We start from the raw sequence: 19,195 nt of genomic DNA, 5'->3' as shown, positions 1-19,195 counted from the left end.
ATTCAAACATAAGGTCTGCGTCACACTACTAGCAGTGAGACCATGCTGGTACAGAAGAACACTGAGTGGTGGCAGCCCCAAGCTGTGAGAGCCACTGGTGCTGACACCACCTGATCACAGCAGGATCCAAGCGCCCTGTCAACCCAGCTGTGATTCACCACAGAACAATGGGAAGCCTGAGCCATCTGATCATTCATCAGTCAGTGATGTAATTCATCTCTCCACCTTTCCCCTCTCCCCCCTTCAACTTAAGAGCCAACTGAACTATCTTGGTGGGCTGCTCGTGGAATCACTGGGTCATCCTCATATGAGGAAATATACAGTGATCTAACACTTCCTCAAAGAGGCAACTCAGCAGGTTCAACAAAATAGTTCTGTAATACAAACTACAAGGGCTGTTCCAAAAGTAATACCTCCTACTTTTGGATGTTGGCCCACAACATCATGGCAGTAGAGGCTGAAACTTCCCCACTAATATTCCATTACATGTTGTTGCCATGCAACAGATGGCAGCAGAGAAGCAGTCTGAAACAATGGCATCTGACATGGAGGGGCATTTGAAGCAGAGGTGTGTCATGTAATTCCTCCATGTAGAAAAAGTTGCAGCCATTGTCAATGCTTGCTGAACATTTATGGAGACCAAACCATACACAAACACAAAGAGGTGGTGGGTGGTGCACTTCAGCAATTACGCTGGTCATAGCAGCTGTGAAACAGAGGGTCACTCCTGTTGGTGCAGATTTTTATGGGCATGGCATGCAGGTTCTTGTTCATCACTGGCAAGAATGCATAACTAATAGCGATGACTATGCTAAAAAGTAGTGTTTCGTAAAGCAAATTCTCAGCTATTGATTAGTGTTACTGTGCTCTTTGTATCTGTTGTAGCTTCCACAGAAAGAAATAGAGGAGGTATTATTTTTGGAGCAATCTACATAGTATGAAAACCTACCTAGAAGCAAGCTGGTGGACCTGAGTAAGCCATCATATTCAACGAAGCAAGTGAAGTTGATATCTTTGGACACGTTGAGCCACAGTGTACCAGTGACGTTGTACGGGCTGAGGCTGGACTCGGACTCCCAGGTGGTATTCAACACCACAGACACGTTGTTGAGGACTCCATAGATTTTGGGTTTGGGGAAACCTCCATGAGAAGAACATCTTACCACCATTTCTGTCGATTCACATGAACTAGCAGTTACTTCTCTTTCTACATTCGGCTTGCTGAAGTCAGCTGAAGAAAGAAAGATTTAGAAAACATTTAGAAATCCATGGTCAAAGCAAATAACCTCCTATGAGATGTCCCTTGACTATCATAAGCTTTCTGACCTTTATGTATTGCATTCTCCCTCCAGCCCTGGCATCTTTTTCTATAGACTATAGTCAATCACTTATTTATTTCTGATAAAACAGAATGGAGGTTTTCTGGAAGGCATGAAATTAGAGTATTTGTGGTGAGGAAGAGATTCATTGCTACGCATTTTTCATGTGGCTATCTTCTCAGCCCTCAGCAATACTCCCCTCCATGGGGAGAGAGGGTTCTAACAATCCAGTTCCCTATTTTATTTTTGGCTCCCATAAAGACAACTGAATGTGACTCCTTGCAGAGATGTCCATCACTCATTCACTTGGGTCAGCAAGCAGTGGCCAGATCTCAGGAGCTTGGGAATATTTTTGCTGAGGAATTTCATTCAAGATGGGAAGAATGCTCCTTCACCAACTTGTTTGGAGGATTTCTGGAACTCTCTGCTGCTAAAGGTATTCAAATGTATATATAAATATATATGTGTATCTTACCAATATCTCTGCTTTTGGCTGAAACCAACCACCACAAAAAACAGTGGTGCAAATGGAAAATCATGTCAATGGAACTTTTTGTAGCCTCCAAGAAAAGATTCAGATTCATTTTGAGCAACTTGGATGAGGAACTTGAGTGGTTTCTTTGAGGTAAAAAGCCTCAAATCTTCAGCTAAGCTCTGCCTTGGGTTGTGGAGCTGCTGTGCAGCCCATGTGCAGGCCAGCCCCTTGGAAGTGCTTCTGTGGCACAGAGGAGCCTTACAGCAGGCTTAATGCACACTCTGGCTCCCTTTCAGGCATCATGGTGAAAGTCTCTGCTACACTATGCTGAAAGCTTCAAGGAATATCCCTTCTCCCTAGAGGTTGGCACTAGAAAGCCTCACACGTGGGGAGGCAACCCACCTACCAGTAACAAAGAGGGTCACGGGCTCTCCACACAAAAGATGAGATCCAGGTTTGTCCGGTGAAGACTGGAGACTCTGAACAATACACTGGTAAGGGCCACTGTCCAGGATTTCCACACCAGAGATCCACAGGGTGAGGTTCTCAAAGTCCAACTTTGTCCGGTTGACATAGCGTGGGTTCTCAAGGATCTTTTCTCCCCCTGAGTAGGCCAGCACCACATCGGTAACGTTCATCTGCCAATACACTCGGTAGTTTTGCAGGCTCTCTGAGCTGGGAATTTTGTAACAACAAGGCAGGCCGACTTTTTCCCCTACTTTGCTTTTGGCGACTTTCTTCTCCTGTGCACAGCCTGTTGAGGAGCAAACAAAAGGCACTGAGACAGTGGTATGGCCTTAAGTAAAGGTCTGCTGCGTAGAGCTCACCTATTTCAGCTCAGTCTGCACCCATTAACATACCTCAGCCCTCCATCTGTTGAGCATTCTACATCTTCCGCTCTACACTGAGGGGAGGACTGTCTTGCAAATGCTTTTCATGTGATGCTCCAGTCCTTCTTAAAACTTAGGGCACACAACTGTTTCAATGTTAATTACTGAAGATAAAAGCAGGAGATTTCCCTCCCCGGACAGAAGTTGTGATGGCACCTTGAAAACGACACTCCAGAGTAAAGAGCTGCCATGACACCCATAAGAAGGGATTAAAAAAAAAAAAGAAAAACCCACAACTGAAAACACCACACTGCCCATCTGCTATCTCCTCTGCTCAGTGTTTAGCAAGTCCGTATCCTAACTCTCTTGCATTCCCTGCTTCCAGACAGGGGCACAGTAGATAAATAGATTGTAGGTTTTGATTTGCATTTTTATTTTTTTATTGTAAAACAAAACACAGAAAACCAACCATTTTAAGATCCCAGAAACAGCCCTGCAGTAATAAATAGCAGAAAGAGCCATATTTTCATCACTGTACTAGCACAGCATTCACAAATGACCAATTTTGCACAGCTTTGCTAAAACAAAACTTGTATTTATGAAGGCCTGTGGGCCCCCCTTTCAGCCTCCTTTTGAATTACATGCAAACCAGGACAGACATTCCTAAACTGCCCATGCCTGTGTGTCATATCTCAGCACACAGGCGTGTGCTTATGATAACAATCTGAGACCCTTGCAAGGGGGAAGTTACGACAACTTTGACCTGCTTAGCTGTAATCCTCCATTTTGCATTACTGCTTTCCCACTTCCCTTTCTCTTTCCAGTGGGTGGGTACTCACCAGTGCCAGGACCATAAGTACAAGGGTGCAGCTCAGCCAGGAGCTTCTGCCAACACAGCACTGATATGCTTCCCTGCGCTGCAGCAAGGCCAAGGCAGACGTATCTGCTTTTTCCTGGCTCCGTGCAACTTCTGGGATGATGCTCACCCTCTACACACCCCAGTACAGAAGATCGGGTTGTTTCATATTTGTCCTGCTTGCCTTAGCCTCATGCTGTTAGCACGTACCTCCAGGAGTCAGAGATAACTCCCAGATCCCAGGGATACCGACAAGCAACCAGCAGCTACGTGGCATGCTGACTTATGCCTGGTGGGCCTGAGGAGGTGCTCTGAAAGCCTCCAGGTGTTGGGGAGAGACAGGCAGTGCCCCAGCACATCCTAATTTTGGGTAGTGTAACACTACAGCGGAATGGAAAGCACAACATTAACACTGGGGTGGCTGCAGCAAGCAAGGAGAAGCCCAAATGCAGCAGCAAGGGACATAAAAACAAAGGAAAAAGGGTTGCTCACCCATAGAAAGCCCCAAGTAGGCAGGGATCCTCAAGTGAGATACCCTTACCTCCACTGCCAACTCTTAAATAAGGTCTGAGAAGGGGTGGATCCTGGCTCCATGCCCTCCAGTCAGGCAGCTGCATTGCTTGCACCTGAGCTCCCCTGGGTAGGCCCTGCCTTCCCACCAGGGGCTCAGTCACTGTTTCAAGCCATGACTTAGCAATTCTGCTACAGTTAGCATTGTGGGTTGCATGCTGATGTTTAGCAGTCCCAAGACCAGAACCTGAAATGAGCTTTCACCCTGTCCTGCCTGCATGCTTTTCATCAGACCCATCGGAAATGGAATAGCATGTTTTAATATCCACTACAAAAAGTTGAACATGAAGCTAAATAAATAAATTCTCATTGAGCTGCTTCCCTCCCCCACTCAGCCACCTCATCGATCTTCCAAAGGGAAGGGTCTGACAGATACAGACACAATTTTCCCCACTACCTGTACTTCCTCTTATGAAGAGCGCAGACCAGAGCCACCAGGCAGAGGCAGACCAGGAGCCCACTCATCCCACTGACGTGTTTCAGCCCACTGATCTGTGTCTGCTCACTGACCTATGTCGGCCCACTCAGCCCACTGGTCTATGGCAGCCAGTCACTGGCAGAAAATGGTAGAAAAAGCCATTCTTGCTCAGGCCAAGGTGTGACACACCCAACTAAGCTTTGGCAGTCACAAGTTGACAGACTTCTTGACATCAGCAGCTTAGTCACTACTGATGTAGCTATCTTTTGTGAGCAGTCCCTGCCCTTTGGGAATGCACGCATGTCTTTGGCTTCCTTAGCATCCCATGGTGGTGAGTTGCATGGTTTGATTTCATACTGTGTGAAAAAGCACTTGTTTCCATTTGCCTTTCAGGTGACCCATTCTGGGCTGTGATTCTTAAAGTTCCTCCCACTGTGTGTCTGCATGCATTGCGTGTGGGTCTGCTTGTCTTTTTCCTCGACCACATCTTCGCTTTTTCGCACAGTTCAGCTCTTGTGCTGGCAAGACCTCCAAGAGCAGCCAGCAAAACTTTGGGATCGTGGATCCTGAAAATGACAATGCAGTTGAGTATGTATTTATTTTCTATTTCCTTTTGCAGCAACAGGGGAAGAGTAGGCGTACAGAAAATGTCAGTGTGACGGCACATCATGGGTTGCATGAGGTTCTCTGTGCCTTGCCCCTAAGAGTCTCCTTTGCTGCCAAAAGGAGAACAAAAACCTCTGTGACAGTACATATACAAGGGCTGGAAACTCCTGCTGATGTCACATCTACCCTTACAAGGCGCTGCAGCCTTGAAACTGCAACCTGAGTGCTGAGGGCCTGCAGGAATCAAAGTCCATGAAGAGCCATTCAGCCCCACAAAAGTCCCCTTTCACTTTAAAGGTGAACTGCAAAGCAAAAATGAAAACTCAGTTCTGTCCCATTTCTGTGTTGAATACCCTCCGTAGCCAGGCTGTGAGGGAGGCATCCGCCATGGAAATAATTTTTAATTACTTTTCTAGAAAAAGAAATGAGCCGCCCTCCTGCCCTTGGTGAAGCCCACCCACTCCCTCACTGTGTGCTTGTGTTGCTCCCTTGCTGGCAGCCTGCAGTGTGTGGCTGATGCTGACCCTTTTCCCCAGGCAGAGAAGATGCTCCATTCAAACTGCTGCTGTGCCGCAACTGCCCCCAAAGTAAGGCTAATTGGAACAGAAAGATGAGCTTAGAGGAAAGGCATTGGTTTTGTACGCTCTGAGAATCAGAAAGCATTGGTCATTGGTCATTGGGTCTTTAACCAACATCTTTAGTCTTTCACAAAATCTTCAACAAACCCACATAGAGGGAAAGACCCTGCCTGGTGGGCCCAGAAACCTTTGCCCCTCTGGAGGCAGCACATCAGACAGTGCATCTGCGCACTTATTCAGCTGTCACTTCTGCAGAAAGCTCTCAGGCAAACTGTCAGGCATTTATATTAACTTGAACATTCAAAAATTTCGAAAAACTGAATCTCTAAGGGGCTAAACACTCCCCATTTGTCTTTACCCCAGTTGATTTTACTGGTGAGGGATCTGAATCTTTCAAAGATTTCCATAGCAAATGTCCCGTGCAAAGCATGAATAGTGGAAGGAATACTTTAAGCTAAATCAGCCACTTTGCACTGCTCCGGCAAAGCAACGCATCTTGTCTGTGTTCGGTGAGCTCCTGTCACAGTGACCTCCTAACAGGACACGTTCAGTTACTCATCCCAGATGTGGCGGGAGAGCAGAGAATTCCTTTGTATTCTGAAGAAAACCTGCCTACCACTTCATTTGGCTGCAGCTCCATTCAGTCTCATTTCCTCCTACACACTCGCACTTGTCAGTGTGCGACAGCTGTGAGAGGAGAGGATTATTCCTAGTTTACATTGATGTCATGGCGGGCCTGAGACAGGGAGAGGGTTGGAAGAGGTTTCCTAAATGTTTGGCTCTGCTTTCTTTTGCAGTGTAACAGCAGGGTGAGCTGTGCTCCCCACCTCTGTGTGCCTCCGTCTTCACAGCCATACTCCTGCTAATAGAGCAGTAACTGCTCTTAAAGAATAAATCCTTGAAACCAAGTGAAATCTGTGAAAACCAGAGACCTTCCTGCATCTATGGACATCTCATACCCTCCTTCCATGCCATGAAAGCATCCAGATTGGCACAGGAGGTCATGCTGTAACTGAGTCACTGCTCTGTCATAAACCTGGCTTTAATGAGAAAGAAACTCCGCCGATCACAGAAACTTCCATGATCTGTGATTAGTGACTGAGAAGGAGAAGGAGAATCTGAAATGCTTTGTTGAAGGGGCTCAGAGCAGCACGAGGGCCACGACAGCCAACCAGTCCTTTTCCCTTTGTCCCTGCTCTCCCCAGCCCTGTCTGGGAACTCCTTGAGATAAAAATCTGCCGCTCTCTGAGTCACGCAGGCCCTGAGCTGGGACAAGCCCACCGCTTGGGTATGTCCAGTCTCTGCTTTGCTTATAAGATGAGTAAGACCACAACTCCTCTCACTGCAACGTAGTTGGCACACGTCTAACCTCCGCACTAGCCAGGCCACCTGTGAGCGAGGGGCTGCAAAAGTACTTGGGAGATGATGGTGTTGACTGAATAGTTTCTTGACATCTCCCTCTTTGTTGCAGAGTCCTCCACATGGGCGTTTCATGGGGAGGAAAGGGTGGAGGGCACGCTCATGTGTTGTTGGCGTGCACTGGGAGGGACACTGGCGGTGGGGACGGAAGGACATTTCTGACTTGAGGAAAGGAGCAGAGGGAAGTCTGTCTGAGCCTTCCCCTTCTCCATTCCCAGCACTGGGAGTGGGTGACCCAGCCAGAGGAAAAGGCAGGGGAAACACTGATGCCCGCAGAAGATTTGCATGTTTTGGTTCCTTTTGAGATCAAATTCCTGCAACTGGCTGAGCACTCTTATGATTCCCAAGTTCCAGCAGAAACTAGATGTGGCAGTTGTGTAAGACAGGCCTTTGGGGGGGATTTGTAGCACACGAAGACAAAAATAAACTTGCTAATTTTTTTTCCTGAGACCGTGTCCCTCGCTGACTGTACCACTTTGTATTCCTCTGTATTTATCCCCCAGCTGGAGATGCCCTCAGATCATTCTATAGACCCTTCCCATGCTGCCACTATAAATACTGCAGTCTTCACAGTAAAGCTTTGGAAGCTGAGGTTTCCCCACTGCCGAAGGCCCTGGTTCCTGCTCACTAAACCTCACTGCCTCACACGCTCCCCACGTAGCCAGCCCCTCTTGAGAATAACAGGAGGTGAAAGTGCCCAGCAACCACAAAAAGCAAGCAGTATACCTTTCACGTAAGCCTGCTCAGAATTAGAAATGATTTTTATTTTTTCTGAAGTCCACAGCCACAGCACCATTTACCCATGCAGGTGTGCCCTGTCTGTTGGGCACATACAGCTACACCACAGGGTCCCTGCCACAGACAGAGCAGCAGTGTGCAGGTGCCCCTTATACCACACGTAGCATCTGGGGCTCACCGAGGCACGGGCATCTTTAGAGCACAGCGTAGCTGGAGGTGCCACCCAGCACTCAGCACTTTTATTTTTAGCCAGGCAGTCCCCTGGGACTAATGATGTTTTAAAAGCATAAAGTGAAAAAGCAGAAGCAAAGCTCGTGGCATTTCTGTGTTGGGAAAGATTTACATACTCTCAGACGACCTACCGAGACTCCTGAGAGCGGTGCCCCTCCAAGGGGACAGAATGGCCGCAATCAAACATAGAGTTCATATCCACAAAAAGAAAGCAGACTTCTTTTCACCAAGCTTAAGTGAGTCTAATGTGTTTGCCTTGCCGCATCATCATGAAGAACACTATGTTTAAGGCATGAAGGTAGGAAACACAATAAGAAAGGAAGAAGGAGCTCCCTGAGCATGGGAGTTCTACTCCTGCCTGGCCTCCAGCTGTAACTGGATGACAAACTTGCTCCAGTCTCACAGCCTTCTCACACAGAAAAAGGAGACCTTGATCCCCCTTCCCTTCCAGCCCTGTGTGTTTGCGTGGCTTTCTCTTAAGGGCTCCCTAGAGGCTGGGTCAGTGTGCCTTGTTGGCATGAAACAAGTGGAAAAAAAAGAGACTTTCTGGCAGGCGGGAGCTGGATGAGTTCACCCCATGGTCAGAGAAGGTCCAGAGACAGCATCAGCGAGGGGACGGGAGCAGGATTTGTGTCAGGACACCTATGCCATCCTGACCACGCTGCAGCTCAGCTCAAGGCAGCAGTGAGCTGGAGCGGTGTGAGGGCGTGCGGGGCAGCCTCAGGTTGTAAAAATTTCAGCCCCAAACTTTGCATGTTTAAATGCGGGAATGTCTGACATTCACATCACAAAGAGACGAAAATTCTTCGGTGCTCCAAGAAAAGGAAAAAGTTATTGGCCTCAGAGTGATGACCAGAGTTAATTGGGTTCACTCTGATCTAATTGGGAAAAGGACACAATGTGGTTAAAATGTTGGACCTCCAAACTCCATGCATGTGTGTAACTAAAATTTGACTGTGTAAGAATTTTGCTTGTCTGTTCAATATTTTTTTCTACCCCAAAGAACTGTTTCATTCAAAAAATCCAGAAATAGCACAACGGGATCTGTAAAGAAGAACAGCAGCCCTTGGCTGGGTTTCTGTTTCTTCAGGCAGGCTTTACAGCAAGTTTCGTTCTGGATAGACAGGCGGACAGAAACAGGAGTTCCTCAGTTCTGCTGCTGTTGCTTTTAAACCAAAGACTTTTCTGTGTATCTGGAGCCGGAGGAGACAGACACTCATCCAAAAAAAAGAAAGACAAAAAAAGCCGAGGACAGCAAGAGCAACAAGACAGAAACTCCATTTGCATCCACTGGTGAAGTGGGCAAATCTCATACGCAAAGAAAAATTTCTGGCATCTCCACCATGCAATTTGCCCTCAGCACAGCCCATGCTGGAGCTAGCACTGCAATTAGGCACAAAGCACCTTGTGCTCATTACCAGCCTGCCAATATTCAAGGGAGGCCATGAAACAGATAATCTTCCTTACCCTCAGAACTCCTTTCTAAAGTCCAGGTCCTCTCTGAGCTTCTTACTTGTGGTAAGATGTGAAGGGGATTTCCAGAGTGAGTTACATGTGAGCAAACATTCCTTTGCCATGCTGAGGAAAGTGAATATTCCCCCCTCCCTTCCCCAGCTCTACAATAACTCTGACAAGCATCAGGAATTTCCCCCAAAACTTCCCAAAGATTTTAGAACCGGGAAGAAGCAAAAACTGGACAGTCTCTGGTAGCTGAAAAGATTCCAGGGAAGCCAAAAAGAAATACTCCATGGACCAGACATGGGGTGGCTGGTCCCTGCCATCAGCACCATTGCCAGCTTGGCACACTGGGCAGGGACAGGTCTTTCTGGGCTACTTTGAGGGATGTTTTCCCAGTATAACAACCACATACAGAGAAGGAGGACTTAGCCATCCTTCAGGCAGTAGGTAGATGTGAAGGTGCAATGTCAGGCAAAAACAAGCCCACAGGGATACCAGCAATAGACCATAAATAAATAACTTTGCGCTGTAATCAAGGCTGTAATTGAGGCTGTTCTGCTGCTTTTCCACTGCTCTGAGACAGCAGGGCATTCGTGTGCATCAGCATCTCCAGCAGCAGATGACATTTCAGGAGCACATTACAGTGGTATTTCAGCAGGTCACCTCAGGTGAACCTCAGAGCAGAAAAATTCAGTTTATATAAATATAGATAGATAGGTATACATAGTTATATGTATATCTATCTATATCTTTTTATAGATAGATAGATAGATAGATAGATAGACAGACAGATATTTACATACATATACCATCAGGTGAGATTAGTTCTGAAGTTGCTGGCCCTTGTGCCCTGCTTAGTGCTGCCGGGAAGTCTCTGGCAGGGCCATGGCAGCTCCTAGGGCTGCACTGCTCTGCCATGAGAAGGTCAGAAGCTGGTCTTTGCCATCCCTGTGGGAGGCCTAGGGGAGGCAGCACCTCCAAGTCCTGAAAAAGCTCATGTGTGATAGCGTACCATGGTGTTTTAAGGATCACCAGTGAAGGAATACCCCTTCTGGGAGAGAAGGGTGCGGGGTTTGTATGTATGCATACAAAGGGAGAAAGAAAGCACATTGGCTGTGCTGTCCTTATCAGCTAGCACCAGGAATTCCACAAACTCACTGCGTGGGAAGGATCTAACAACTGCACCCGAAAGCTGACATAATGCTTCCAAAACAGCTTTTTGCCCATTCCCAAATCAAACCCTGCATTTTGTAATCAGTCAGGTTTAGAAGAGTAACTTTTCTCAGCAACGGGGTGACCAAAGTCAATGCAGTTTTGCTTTGTGTCTCCCAGCCCTCTCCCCACACCTACCATCTGATTCCCATCCCCTCAGTGCTGCTGTGCTGGTACAGCCCCTTCCAGATGCTGTTGGCTGGGCACGAGGGGCCCACAGCATCCCTGCTATAGCCCTGCCAGTTCTGCCTTCCTGTCAGCAGTGGTGGAAACTGCGCAGGGAGTTCAAAAGTTACGAGCAGGGGTCTAAGAAACAGTTGGAGAGATGGCCAGCAGGATGAATGAGCATTCTTTTAGTAAAACATGTTGAAAAAGTACACTAACCACTAGTACTGCTAGTTTGCTGATATTACCAAACTCATATTTCTAGCACTGATGATTAGCATCAGGCTGTATATCTAAGTATTACTCGTTTTTGGACTTGGAATCAGCATCTTTTTTAGTAATCCTACAGGACTGATGATTAATGCGCACATATTACTACATGAATAGCATAACACAAACCCAGAAACTCCTAAATTACAGATGGAGAAACAGTTCTGCCCAGGATGAATTATTTGCTGATTGCAGTATGGGCAAAATATGCCCATGCCTGACGTGTGCTTTGCAAGCACAGAGGCCAGGGAAGGAGTGTGGGGCAGACGTGAGAACAGAGAGCTCACAGGGGGGTCCAGAGGCTGCCTTTTCACCAGCTGGCTCTGCGATTTCATCCCTGCTAAATTCTCTGAGTTTTGTTTTAAGATTCTGAGACTGAAAGTCAAAATGAAACCCAGTGGAGAGTATCAAATATCTTGCAGTTTCACAACACCACCATGAAAACCTCCTTATTTTGCAGCAGTTGATTTTTAATCAAAGCCCTAGTTCAGCCCCGGTTTGCTCCAGAGTTTCATTATCTGCAGTGAAACACCAGGACTGCCGGTAAGCACAGGCTGTGAGCACAAATCCCAACTCAGGAGAGAGCTTTGTATGCTTACAAGGTTAGCATTTCACGCATCTCAGAAGAATCAACCCAAGCCCCTTGAGGTCTGGGTGATCTGTGGGCTTTCATTAATGTTGTGGCCCATACTGGGGACAGCCGTCACTGTCCTCTGACACAGAGCTGTGCTGCTTGAGGGATCTCACCCTGTCCTGTCTCCCCACCACAGATTCACTTTCAGCTACACAAAAAACTCCAGAAACTGCTCGACCACAGGAGCCCAGGAGCCAGCAGCTTGCTTCTCCCCCCAGACCCAGCACATCATTTCTTCCCCATGGAGCAAGCTTGTGCCACAAGCATCCTTCATCCTCCCACCTCAACAGCAGAAGTTCAGCAGCCAGGAACATCTGTGTCAGCCAAGGAGAGGCTGTAGGAACGCCTCGGCCATCTCTGCCATGACAGAGGAACTCAAGAAACACAAGCTGGCCCTGACCAAGCCAGCACGCCTCCCTCACAGAGTGCACCACGATGCGGATGCTTCACTTACCCAAAGTAATGCAATAGAGCACGATAAGCCCGAGCCCGAGCCATCTCTTCAGGGGCCAGCTGGACGGCACCGGCAGGCACCCCATCTTCTTGCAGTGCTGGGCCAGCAACCGGAGCACCCGCAACCTTCTGCCACCTGCTTCCTCCTCAAGAACCCACCGGCACAGGCCTCGCCGAGTCTGCTTCCCTCTCTGACCCCTTGGGCTTCACCAAGCGAGCGATGCCACCACCTCTGTTCTGGGAAGGAGGCAGGGGCTCAGCACTCAGCCACTGGTCACCGCTGAACTCTCCCGGCTGCCTCTGCTGAGCCGTGGGACTTTCACTCCTCAGCAGGCGCTGGAGGAAGGCCGGGCAGGGCGCGGGTGCTGATGCTGATAAGCTGACTCACGCCCACCCGCAACTTCCTCGTGGGGCATGCGCGAGGGCGGGCGCCCCTGGCCACAGCCCCGCAGGGCTGCCCAGGGTGTGGAAGCCACCCAGTCCTCTAAACATAGGGGCCAGAGGGTGTAGGGCTTGGAGGGAAGGAAGGGCTCCTGCAGGTGTTGGGTGTAGCGGTCAGGTGGCATGGGCTTTGAAGGCTAGGTTGAAGTTAGACGTCTGATGTTACACAGGGAATAATCCTATAAAATTAAAACTGGAATAAATAAGAAAAATAATTTCAAGTTGAGCTGTGTGTAATCAGGCAAGCAGTCATCCAGCTTGATTTCATTAAGAGCATTACAGGAAAGCACCTTTCCTGCCACGGCTGAGTGCCAGCAGGAAGCACCCCCAAGGCCATGGCCTTGGCTCTCTCCCTCTTGCTGCGGGGCCCGCTCAAGGCAGGCTCGTGGCTCCAGCTTCTCACCTGCAGCATTAGGTGTGGGGACATGGCTGGGCTCCCCTTGGTGCATTGGGGAGGGTGGCTGACTGCACGGCCTTGCAGTGCAGAGCCATCCCGAGCAGAGCAGAGTGGTCAGACATCTCGTGACAGCGCTCCTTCTCTCACATTCAGATGCAAAGTACGTTTTCGATAAGTCTTTCCTCCTTCTGCCCGACTTATCTGTGAGGGATGCAGAGGTGATTTGATGGCTTTAACGAAGTTCTTGACATACGTTATGGCTCAACTCCAGTTTCTGAACACTCCTATATATACATAACCAAGCAGATGGCACTTTTACAGAGAAATCAAATACCAGAGCAAGAACAGGTTGCATCTTTTTTTTTTTTTCCGTCAGAGAAATAAATATTATACATGAAAGAGCATGCTGCTGACTCAGAGTGGGGCTCTGTGCCTATCCACTACGTGGTCTCCTGTGTTTTGTGATCCGGGGTCTGAATTCAATCCTGTATATTTGTCCTCTACCCATGCATCAGCACAGTTTAAGAATAGTGGGAACAATAGGATCATAGGAACACTTACAGACAAGTGTTTTCATGATACTTGAGGAACAAAAAAACCCCAAAACCAGCCATGAACATGCCATGCTGCTCCTTTCTGTTTCTTTCAGTAACAGCCCCAGCTCTCCTCCCCACACCTCCAATGCGGCTGTGCAGCATTTTAGGCAAAGAGGGAGCAAGCCTCTATGCTACTTCATTATACAGTTACAGGCAAGCCTGTTAGAGCTGTGCAGTTTACCATCTCACTTTCATTTCTAAATTCAAGTTTCAAATCTAATATATATATATTTTTTTGCTATTAGTATATTACAGCTAGAAGGAAAACCCAGCTTTTTACATCTGCATCTAAATTTCTTGCTCAAGGTTTAACCCAGATCTTAAGCAAGCAGGAAAAGCAGCAGAGCTCCCCATCCCTGAGAGGCCCTGCTCCTGGCCTCCCTGCCTTTGTGCTGGCTTCCCATCAGCCACCAACGTGAAGCACCCTGCCCCTCCTTATCTGCAGAGTAACCTGGAGCAGTTCATCGCCTCATTATGGCTCCCTAGATTTGCTACAGAGAGCTGAACTCATAGATGTCATTCTCGGCCAGAGCTCCTTCTCTTTTCTTAAGTATCATGGCTGCTGGTATCTTGTAGTACATACAAAGAGCTCCCCGATTGCAAGATTACAATAACAGAAAGAACACAGCAGTCAAGTGCTTTGTTCTGCTTTGATCAGAGGCAGAAGTCATAATCTGCCCATCACTTAGAGCTTCCCTGAGCACACATCCTTGATTCTTGGAAGCCAGCTCTTCAAGGGAAGAAGTATTGTGAGTCCTTAGTCAGGAGTGCTAACAAAGTTGAAGGACTCGTATTGAAGCCCCTGTTCAAAAGAGGCTCCTTGATAAGAGCACAATAGCGGGTATTATAAACTCAATAATTCACAGGGATATCCCCATAGGAATAAGCTTTCTTGTGCACTTTAATAAGCTTCCAGCATTTTAACTATACGTGCTCTAGGGTCAATTTTATTCAGGTGGAAGAAGCACTGTAGCTTGAAAAGGGAAGCTCTTGTTTAATAAGAAAGGGCCTTAAAATACTGCTAAAAATAATTACTATGGAAAAGAGGAAGATGTGAGAGCATCACATGTACCACATTTTTCCTTTGCTTTCACACAAAACAGTTAGGGAAAAAAAAGCAGAAAAGGCAAGTGAAATTTTGCAGCGTATGTGCTATGTAGAGGAAATTAACTTTGCTAATCAGCACTTGTGTTAGAAAGCCTTGGCAATGGAAAACTGTCCAGCTATATCACAGCTAGATTTCTTCCGCTGACCCACTGCCGTCACCTGCTTTTCTCAAATAGCAGAACTACTGCTGCAGGAATGTGCCTACAAACAAGCAAACTTTTGCTATTTTCAACATGTAGTGATTAGCGAAAACAACCAAGCCACCACCTCCTCCTACTTCTGCCACCACCTCACAGCAGAAATATGTTAGAAAGCGCAGAAGTGAGTAAATACTGGAAAACAGCACATAGCACCCACTCTCCAAGGAGAATTCGTAACCACACACCCTCTTACAGCACTGGGATCCATTCGGTTGGTGTTAACGTGAACAGACATCCCCACCTGTATTCATCCAGATTATAAGCACATCCGAGTGCTTTTCATACAGACACATCCAGGCTGAATGGAAAGTATCCAAAACTGTTTATAGGGAAGTATGTCGACAAAATATCGTTGTGCAAGTGATCTAAAAACATCATCTTCTGAGAAATAACCCCCTTTGCAAATCAGATTAACGTTTTTAGGAAGTTTGTTGTTTCCTCCCTTCCCCACCCTCCCCCCCCCCAGTATTTGTTGGCTCCAATATTCACACATGGTATAAGAGGTATATAGAGTAATGAATGAACTCAGCTGGTAACATTTTTCTGCTCATCAGTGGAAGTAAATGACACTTTTTTATCCCACAAGAGAAAGGCAGAAGGCAGCTTTATTAAAGAAGTCCAAATGCCTTGAGATATTAAGCTGCTCAGACAAATGTAGGCTGTCCCCTCACAATGACAATAACAAAGGAAAACACTTTGTGAGGAAAGAGGAAAATCCAGCAGTTTCAGGTTACAGAAAATCACTTACAAAGGAAAACAAGAATAACAAAAACCCCCCACACAGCTCAAGAGATTTCTTGTCCTGTTCTTCCCCCTAGCCGTCCCCAACCTTCAGACTACAAAGCTGGCAAGAGTTGAAGAAGCTTCAGCTCAGCAGAGATTAGAGTCTAAGTATGGTCTTGTTTACAGAAAATACAGTTGTGTTTAAATTTAAATTTAAAGCAGAATTTTATGACTCAGAAACAGGGAAATTAATTAAAACTAAGCAAATGCAAAATGCGCCCACACTATTCAGCAACGTGTAACTTGGGTCCTGATAATGGCTTGATAGTATGATGCTTATTGCTCAGAAAGCCCCAAGGCTTCTAGACAAAAACTAAGGTGTTTTAATAATCTGGGATTAACCTTCTTTGGTTACCTTCACAGTGAACTCGGTCTCTGTGATCTCCTGTTTCGATGCACCACTATCCATGCAGCCGCTGCTCAGGAGAGCCCAACGTACACGTTCATGCAGGAAAAAGAGCAGGTCTCTGCCCCTCAGAATCCACCCACAGCCACTCTCACCACCCCATATCTAGCTCCTACTGGCTCTTCCCTTGTAAAGGAGATCTGGCTCTTCCCTTGTAAAGGAGATCTCAGTTTCCTGTGGTTTCCATGCCAGTGAGTGAAGGCAGTGCAGCAAACACCCTGGTTCTCCATAGAGTAGGCTGCACCGCCTGCAATGACCACACCAACACTGCCTGTCAGGAGCTGCTGCCCTGGCAGCAGCAGGCTGTGAGGACAACACGGGCTGAATTTTTCTTTAATGTTTACAGGCATAAGAAGGGACCTACCTGACCTCAGGGGGCTGCTGGAGCCCTGCACTTCTTGCTATGGGCATGAGCAGTGCCAGAGTGCAGCTCAGGACAGCCAGGTCCCTGTAGATCCTGCCTAATCAGGCATTCTGCTATTTGGCACAAGTGATTGTGTCACGGGGAAGGTCATTTTCCATCTGGTTCTTATCCCAACAGGACAGTATTGCTCTGTGCTACCTGGAGAACTGAGACATTTCTTACGCTCGCTTGACAAAAAAGTGTAAGGCTCTGATTCAGCCAGGACTGAGGACTTCATTTTGCAGAGTTCCACAGAAGTTCAAGCTGTTCTAATCACAAAACCACAGTGACAGTGAGAAACTACAGCGGTATAAACGTAAGCAAGTTATCCTTTAAGGATTTGTGTCATCTTGGTGATGCTCAGGTATGAAAATGGATGTGTGAAATGAATGAATTAAGATATAAGATAGCATGTTTAAGAAGTAGCTCTTTGGGTCTGCCTCCTGCCTGAGATCTGCTGTGTGTTTGTCCTGCCAACTTGGGGAATTGCTCAATATGACTAAGGGCAGACAGCCCGCAAGTCGGTTTTGTTCCCCAGAATCCTGCTTTGATTTTAGTAATCCACAGTTAATTTGCATTGTGCTTGCTTTCTATGCCTCAGGCTTACAAAAAATCCTGAGGATTATTTTCATGCGGTCAATCAGAGAGGGGAACAAACTTCTTCCTGCTTTGAACCCTGGCACTTCAGTACTCCCTTGGAATCCAGTTCAACATGCTAACACAGTGAAGAACAGAATAAACAAGACTTGCTTTTTTTTTGCCATCTTTGTGAGATGCATCAACTTGATGGAATATGAGATGAACCCTAGAACCAGTATTGGCAGCAGGATTTGGTGACTTGAGGCTAGAGACGAAAGATGGCTCCCAATCGGCAAAAGCAGGGCATCAAATCAGCTCTAACTGACCTGTGCAACAGTGCGAGTACTGTTCTAACATGGATTTGTATACATCGTGCAACACTGATTTCAGTAGGAGTGAGGCCCAAAGAGCAGAATTGTACGTGCTCGGTAGAGGGACTATTACTTAAAAGCCTCCAAAATGTCCATCTGCAGCAAGATCATGCTGGCCTCCTGCAGAATGGCTAGTAGTCACATTGGAGTAGTTTTCTTGCCAAATGCAGCATTTTTGGCAGATTGACTTGTTCAGAGACAAGTAAATGTATCCATCTATGTATCCATCCTTACTGGTACATCCGCAGACACAGATTGTGCTATTGTGCACACAAATCAGATTCAACACAGAAAGTGCAAACTCAAGGTTTTCAGGAAGCAAAGTTCAAAAGGACTCAATTCCAGAAACCTTCCAGGTTGACATTTGAAGGTAGGAGGGGGAGTTCAGGAGAAAACAAATAAATCCAAAAGCCCCCACAACCTAAAACAAGAACCAAACCTGAAAATATTTGAACCTCAAACCTAAATGTGGTGTCCACATTGGTTTGTTTCTTTTCCCTTCAAACCTAAAAAAGAGCAATTTTCTGTAAGTGCAAGCCATGAGACTTCCCCCTTTTACAGCTCCTTCGCCAATATATCTTGTCTTCTATGTGTGGCACTGGGAGAGAGCTCAGGCTGAGGGGAGGACTGACACCTAACTATGCTCATGAAAATCCGCGAGAGGAGAGAAGGCAATCTCATGGCACAGGTGCTGTGCTTGGCCCATTCAATAGGCACGCAAATGCATAGATAGAGCTGCAGATTCTCTCTTTGTCATTGCACAGCTGAGTCCTTGTTTATAGAAGTACTAGCAGGTATCACTGACAACCCTGGGATAACCTTTGGAAATAAGCAGATAGGCTTGGAAAAACCCAGCTAAATCCTGTTCCTGGCTGCTATGGGAAAGATCTATCCTGGGGTATGGTGAGCATCACGCTAGGCAGTCTGTCTCACTCAGCACTGCACTTCTCCAACCTAATGTCCACATCCCTTTACACCTCTGGGCACTGGGTTGAGCAAGCTATGCTGTTCTGCTCTCCTTCCAGTCTGGTCCTTTCTTTCCTGTCCACTGCCATGCCTTCCGAGGGGTACCTGCATCTCCATAACCATCCAAAAGTGTCTTGAACCAGCTGGGAAGATCTCATTTCTGGTTACATTCTTTTTCTTGGTGGCATCATAGTGAGGTCTCCTCATTTTATGGTCAATTACAGCTCCCCTTCCCTTCTAATTTCCAAATGGCAGGGAATAGCTGGGAGCAAGGCATCCTGCAGCTAGTCTCTGCATGCACAAGGTGTGGCCTTTTGCTGCCGACTTTCATCCTGTTGTTCTTATTCCAGCCCTTGGTACCATCAGCTCTCCTTGTGCTGCAGCCTGAATGATCTTTGCAGTGACCAGCCCTTCAGATCAGCCTAAATCTGTTTAAAGCCTGTTTTTCTTCTGGGTAAACAAGATCAGCTCTCTGAGGAGCCTCATTAATAACCTCTTTCCACCCTGCTTGCTTCCCTTGAGACACAACCTCCTGACATCCTTTTTCTAAGTAAATACAATGCTCACATTAATCCTCTGTATCTCCAGCTTAGTGGGTTTGCCTCTAGCACTGTAAGGACTGCCTTTCTGAAGTCTTCTATCTACGTAGTCAACAACTACTGCTAGAATAGGCTTGCGTGAGATAGCCATGGTAAATTCATTTTGCACTTTTAT

At 47.0% G+C, this 19,195-nt stretch overlaps 1 protein-coding gene across 2 annotated transcripts; it reads right to left on the bottom strand.

The window, feature by feature from the left end:
- Positions 1-742: 742 nt before the first annotated feature.
- CD80 (CD80 molecule) lies at positions 743-12,595 on the bottom strand. Of its 2 annotated transcripts, none has more exons than XM_019619850.2 (3): positions 3,973-4,061; positions 2,201-2,548; positions 743-1,231 (listed from the first exon to the last, which is right to left on the bottom strand). In XM_019619850.2, exons 1-3 carry the CDS (start codon positions 3,974-3,976, stop codon positions 846-848), a joined length of 738 nt encoding a protein of 245 aa, XP_019475395.1. In that variant the 5' UTR covers positions 3,977-4,061; the 3' UTR covers positions 743-845. The 2 variants fall into 2 exon arrangements, with proteins under 2 accessions (XP_019475395.1, XP_010719871.1); XM_010721569.3 differs by lacking the exon at positions 3,973-4,061 and adding an exon at positions 12,234-12,595 and having other exon boundaries at positions 745-1,231.
- Between the last annotated feature and the right edge of the window lie 6,600 nt (positions 12,596-19,195).

The sequence above is a fragment of the Meleagris gallopavo genome, chromosome 1 (genome assembly GCF_000146605.3).
Source record: "Meleagris gallopavo isolate NT-WF06-2002-E0010 breed Aviagen turkey brand Nicholas breeding stock chromosome 1, Turkey_5.1, whole genome shotgun sequence".
In the NCBI taxonomy this organism is placed as follows: Eukaryota; Metazoa; Chordata; class Aves; order Galliformes; family Phasianidae; genus Meleagris; species Meleagris gallopavo.
The sequence above is the reverse complement of the archived record's forward strand: the minus strand, read 5'-3'. Positions and strand labels throughout refer to the sequence as shown.

Excerpts from the sequence above, each read along its gene's own strand:
- CD80 (XM_010721569.3), bottom strand. The coding sequence starts at position 12,318 with ATGGGGTGCCTGCCGGTGCCGTCCAGCTGGCCCCTGAAGAGATGGCTC. Across the intron at positions 2,549-12,233 it reads GCTCTATTGCATTACTTTGG|GCTGTGCACAGGAGAAGAAA; the intron begins GTAAGTGAAGCA and ends GCTCCTCAACAG. Across the intron at positions 1,232-2,200 it reads CGTGACCCTCTTTGTTACTG|CTGACTTCAGCAAGCCGAAT; the intron begins GTAGGTGGGTTG and ends TTCTTTCTTCAG.